Source organism: Bison bison, unplaced genomic scaffold (genome assembly GCF_000754665.1).
Source record: "Bison bison bison isolate TAMUID 2011002044 unplaced genomic scaffold, Bison_UMD1.0 scf7180017864108, whole genome shotgun sequence".
Taxonomy (NCBI): domain Eukaryota; kingdom Metazoa; phylum Chordata; class Mammalia; order Artiodactyla; family Bovidae; genus Bison; species Bison bison.
In genome coordinates, this window is record NW_011494680.1 from 5555082 (window position 1) to 5561566 (window position 6485).

At 39.8% G+C, this 6485-nt stretch overlaps 1 protein-coding gene across 4 annotated transcripts in view; it reads right to left on the bottom strand.

Moving 5' to 3' along the window:
- SPIDR (scaffolding protein involved in DNA repair) overlaps window positions 1–6485 on the bottom strand; it is a 281100-nt gene that overhangs the window by 178410 nt on the left and 96205 nt on the right. For all 4 annotated transcript variants that reach the window (XM_010838934.1, XM_010838936.1, XM_010838935.1 and 1 more), the window contains one exon: window positions 3392–3693. In XM_010838934.1, coding sequence (XP_010837236.1) covers window positions 3392–3693 — 302 coding nt within the window. The remainder of the gene's footprint in view (window positions 1–3391; window positions 3694–6485) is intronic.

The window sequence follows — 6485 nt, forward strand, 5'->3', positions numbered from 1 at the left end:
CCACTGAGCAACTGAACAGAACTGACCCTCAGGCAACAGCTTTTATCATATGCAAATAGGCCTCTTTGGGAGAAAGAATGGGAGATGTTTTTGTCAGCTCACTGTGGACTGAGCCCTAGAGGAATAGCCACAGGGAGTCTTGGTAAGTTCATTAAGAACTATATCTCTGTTTGCTAAAGTCTGGTGGCAGGACCAACTGGATGTACATGAGTTTGAGTAGGCTCCAGGAGTTGGTGATGGACAGGGAAGCCTGGCATGCTGCAGTCCATGGGGTTGCAAAGCATTGAACACAACTGAGCGACTGAACTGAGAATCTGGTGGGTCTCATAGACACAAGCCCTTTTGGCTTTTAGAGCCAGGTGTTTGGGGGGCTAGTCCTTCCAGGGAAAGTTTTAGAAGTTGAAGTGCTAAATACTGGATCCAAATTCTCTGCTCCAACATGCAAACTGCGTGTTGCTGAGCCAGGGTGGGGTCTATGGTGAGGATCTCAAAAATTCGCTAAGCAAGTTGCTGCTGCTGCTGCTAAGTCACATCAGTGGTGTCCAACTCTGTGCAACCCCATAGATGGCAGTCCATCAGGCTCCCCCGTCCCTGGAATGCTCCAGGCAAGAACACTGGAGTGGGTTGCCATTTCCTTCTCCAATGCATGAAAGTTTTCAAGTGAAAGTGAAGTCACTCAGACGTGTCCAACTCTTTGCGACCCCGTGGACTGTAGCACACCAGGCTCCTCCATCCATGGGATTTCACAGGCAAGTTAAAACAGTCCAATTACCTTTTATATAAAATAATTGGTACCAATAATTGGTACCAAAAATAGATTGGCATCAATTCAACAAGGCTAAACACTTATACAAAATGTGAAATGAAAAAGAGAAAGATTCAAAAGCATTCTAACTAATTTCCAGAAAAAGAATCACCACATACTTTTAATACACTCTACCAGGTGAAGAAATCAGGTAAAGAGAAAATAATTTAAATAAACATACTATATAATATCTTCAAGTTTTGCTTTCTGTCAAATATAGCAAGCACTGCAAAAAAAAAAAAAAAACAAAAACACCAGACCGTAAGACTGGTGAAATATGGCCTTATTATTGACAACCTAACTAAAATATCAAAGCAGTGCTAGATTGACTTTCATTAGTTATACCTTAAACAGTGCCATGCATCAACAAAAATAAAAATAGGACTTCCCTTGTGGCTCAGTGGATAAGAGCCCACTTCCCAACATAGGGGACATGGGTTTGATCCCTGGTCCGGGAAGATTCCACATGCCAAGGAACAACTGAGTCTGTGTGCCACAACTACTGTACCCACCCTCCAGGGCCCACAGGCCGCAACTACCAAGGACAGTGCTCCTAGAGCCCGTGCTCCACGACAAGAGAAGCCACTGCAAGAAGAAGCCTGTGCACCACGACAAAGAGTAGCCCGCACTCCACGCAAGTAGAGAGAGCCCACATGGAGCAACAGGACCCGGTACCACCATGAATAAATACATAAATAACTTTTAAAAAATAAACAAACAAGGAAGAAGGCCCAAAGACGCTGAACTAACATTTCCCTGTCGGACAAATCACAAGGAGAGAGGGCCAATGTTCTCCAGCCTTGAAATGCCAACTACTTAACTGGATCCTTGCTAGCTAGTCCTTATGAGGTTTAAAAAAAAGAAAAAAATCCTTTTAATGGCATTTATAAATATTTTATTTGTGCTACATTTGTGCTACACCCACCTTTTTCCTCATTGCAGTTTCATTTTCCACAGACTGCCCCCCACCCCATCCCCAGCTGAACTTCTGTGACAACGGCTTGTGACCCTTCCCTGTGAAGATTATCAAGATGTCTGTATCCACAGCATTTTCATAAAAGTTCACTTCAACAAGTCTTCCTTTCATCATTACTAGACAACTAGTTAAGAGATTTTCTCAACTGAAAACATGATGCTCTAAACAGAACAGCCTATGAGCCGAACATGTGACCTTTCCCCTGCTTCTGAACCAGGTCAGCAAACCTGCTCCGGGCAGCAACCATGGGCCTTCAGGAAGTTCAGTAAAGCTCCTCCTAGTGTCAACAGAGAGTCTTCCAGTCTGATGCCTGAGACAGACAGCCCTAATCACACCAATCACACTCTTAGTATTTCAACACAGTAACTCTGAAAGAATAACCACAAAACAGACATCTCTCAGTTATCACTTAGAAATCACAAGAAGAAATCAACTATTTGCATATTGCTGGAGTTGCTTCAGTCATGAGCAAAGGATATTTGAATCCCTTTAATTAGATTCCTTTCCTGTTTTCTCAATAGACTACGACATCATTCTCATTTAAGGGTATTTAATAACTTCTTCACTCTGGGCATGAGGCATTCTGTCTTACTTTATGTCAAAAACAACAACAGTGAACAGGCATCGACATATCACCAGACTATATCCATCGCACTGGATCAGTCCCATTCTTCTAGTCTCCCCTCTGCTCCTTTATTCAAAACACGTCTCAAAAAAAAAAAAAAAAAACAGGTCTCCTTCTCCCATTTGCATCCCTGGATATGGACAGCGATTATTCCTAACCTCTGTCTCCACTGGGTCTTCTCTATTATTTTCTAACTCATCTCACATTTTTCCTCTGGGATCTCTTTTAGACACTGGATCCCAATCAAGCCTGATCAAACGTGTGCCCACCCCTTTCCTGCTTTGAACTGCAGCTTCTAGCTGAGGTGACACTGCTCTCCAGAACTCAAGCTCCTTGCCTCCTCCCCCACTGACCCAACACTAACACCATCACTGGGCTCTCCTTGGTGTGTGCTGTACTTGCCCTCCGTGAAGTACACAGCCTCAACAGATCCCAAACCGTGTTCTTCATTAGTGCATTTACACACTCTACTGTGCTCCTGCACACATTCTGCTGGCCCTCTGTAGCCTAGCTTCTATGGTTCTTCACACACACACCAGCCAGTATCAGGCCTGTGAATCCTTGCTCTCGCCAACTACAATCACAAAAGCAATCTCAATACTCTTTATTTCTATTTCCCTCTTTAGATATAACTCACTCAAAAACAAGAACAGTCATTTACTTGTATTAACTGTCAAACACAGCACTTGGAACACGGTTACTAAATAAAATTTGATAAACCCAACCAACCAGTCTCCATTAAGGAAAACAGTTACATAAGCTGGTTATGATTGAAACAGTGGATGTTCAACTTATATAAACAAATCCATAAGTCATCTCCAGAAATTAGGACCCTATAACTGCTCATCAGAACTACAATTCTATTCTATAAATCTTCCTTCCCACATAAATAGATTTTTTTTTAATAAATAGATATTTTTAAATTAACATTTTAGGTATTTGGATTTTTTAAGAAAAAGAAAAACTGTTTTATAAAGTATTTAACCTTAAAAGCTTCTTCCTCTTTGCTGAACTTTCTGGAGTCTTGGGAAGTTTTGTCTGTTTCTTGGGTGTCTGCAAAATGGTCTCCGGAGTCTTGGGAAGTTTTGTCTGTTTCTTGGGTGTCTGCAAAATGGTCTCTGTAGATTCTACCTGCAGGTTTTTTCGTCTCTCTGTGACCTGACTTCCATCTGATCCAAAATCCATGTGGTATTTGTGAGAGGATTCTGAATCAATGAGCAAGACGTTCTCAGAGCTGTCATCTTCTTCACTATCTGATGAATACTCTAAAATCTCTGTAGGATTTGTCTGAAAACAAAAAAAATTAAGAGAAATGCAATTAACTTTAGAGAATTGTTTATTCAAATCCATATTTATACCACGCCTATTATTCTACTCCCCTATGATTATACTCTTTGAAATAACTTTGCAGACATAATATCTGTATCTTAAACTTCTTTCTTGATACAAAATCCAAACTAAGCAAGCCATATACCCAAAGAAGAGATTAAACCAATTGTAAGCCAGACACTATCTCACAGAATCCACCAAATCCAGTACAAACATTTCAATCTTCCTTCAATAAACTAAAAGAAATGTGCCACACATTTGTCAGTCTCAAAAACTGAATTAATAGCATGAACCTGAATGCCATCAGTTATTTAACACCTACTGGGGAAAAAGTAATCTTTTGATTCTGAATTTTAATCTGGGGTATAATAATAATTTACTATTTGTTAAAACTCAAATTTTCTTTAAAACTGCCTCTTCAGATGTAACCCACTTAATTGACCAAAGAAGTCTCTAAGGATAAAGATGAAAAATTGAGTTTTCCCATATAATTCCAATGAAATATTTTCCAGAGGCCAGTTTGAAACTGCTAATAAAATTAATACACAGAAATCGCTTGCATTCTTATATACTAACAATGAAAACTCAGAGAAATTAAGGAAACAATCCCACTCACTATTGCAATGAAAAGAATAAAATACTCAAGAATAAATTTACCTAAAGAAACAAAAGACCAAGTATACAGAATAAAACACTGATGAAAGAAATCAAAGATGACACAAATAGATGGAGAAATATACCATGTTCTTCAATTGGAAGAATCAACATAGTAAAAATGAGTATACTACCTAAAGCAATCTATAGATTCAGTGCAATCCCTATCAAACTACCAATGGTATTTTTCACATAACTAGAACAAATAATTTCAGAATTTTTATGGAAATACAAAAGGCCCCAAATAGCCAAAGCAATATTGAGAAAGAGGAATGGAACTGGTGGAATCAATCTTCCTGACTTTAGGCTATACTGCTGCTGCTGCTAAGTCGCTTCAGTCATGTCCGACTCTGTGTGACCCCATAGCCAGCAGCCCACCAGGCTCCCCCATCCCTGGGATTCTCCAGGCAAGAATTCTGGAGTGGGTTGCCATTTCCTCCTCCAGTGCATGAAAGTGAAAAGTAAAAGTGAAGTCGCTCAGTCGTGTCTGACTTGTAGCGACCCCATGGACTGCAGCCCACCAGGCTCCTCTGTCCATGGGATTTTCCAGGCAAGAGTACTGAAGTGGGGTGCCATCACCTGCTACAGTCATCACGATAGTATGGTTCTGGCACAAAGACAAAAATATATATCACTGGAACAAAATAGGAAATCCAGAGATAAATCCATACACCTATGGACACCTTATCTTTGAAAAAGAAGGCAAAAATATACAATGGAGAAAAAACAGTCTCTTCAACCGTGGGAAAACCAGTCAACTACGTGTAAAAGAATGAAACTAGAACACTTCATAATACCACACACAAAAATAAACTCAAAATGGATTAAAGACCTAAATCTAAGACCAGATACTATAAAAACTCTTAGAGGAAAACAGGCAGAACACTCTCGAACATAAATCACAGCAAGATCCTCCATGATCCACCTCCCAGAGTAATGGAAATAAAAACAAAAATAAACAAATGGGACCTAATTAAACTTAAAAGCTTTTACACAACAAAGGCAACTGTAAGTAAGGTGAAATGACAACTCTCAGAATGGGAGAAAATAATAGCAAACGAAACAACTGAAAAAGAATTAATCTCCAAAATATACAAGTAGCCCATGCAGCTCAATACCAGAAAAATGAACAACCCAATCAAAAAGTGGGCAAAAGACCAAAACAGACGTTTCTCTAAAGAAGACACATAGATGGCTAATAAACACATGAAAAGATGCTCAATATCACTCATTATTAGAGAAATGCAAACCAAAACCACAATGAGGTATCACCTCATGTTGGTCAGAATGGCTATGATCAAAAAGTCTACAAACAATAAATGCTGAAGAGGGTGTGCAGAAAAGGGAAACCTCTTACACTGTTGGGTGGAAGGCAAACTGGTACAGACACTATGGAGAACAGTGTGGAGATTCCTTAAAAAAACTGGAAATAGAACTGCCATACGACCCACCAATCCCACTGCTGGGCATACACCCCGAGGAAACCAGAATTGAGAGAGACACATGTACCCCAATGTTCACTGCAGCACTGTACAATAGCCAGGACATGGAAGCAACCTAGATCTTCATCAGCAGACAAATGGATAAGGAAGCTGTGATACATACACACAATGGAATATTACTCAGCTATAAAAAGGAATGCATTTGAGTCAGTTCTGATGAGGTAGATGAACCTAGAGCCTAATATACAGACTGACATAAGTCAGAAACAGAAAGACAAATAATGTATATTAACGGATATATACGGAATTTAGATGGTACTGATGATCATATATTCAGGGCAGCAAAGGAGACACAGATGTAAAGAACAGACTTTTGGACTCAGCGGGAGAAAGTGAGGGTGGGATGATTTGAGAGAATAGCATTGAAACATACGTATTATCATATGTAAAATAGATGGCTAGTCAAAGTTTGATGCATGAAGCAGGGCACCCAAAACTGGTACTCTGGGACAACCCAGAGGGATGGGGTGGGGAAGGAGGTGGGTTCAGGATTGGGGAGGACACATGTATACCTGTGACTGACTCATGTGATTGTATGGCAAAAACCATCACAATACTATAAAGTAATTATCCTCCAATTAAAATATATTAATT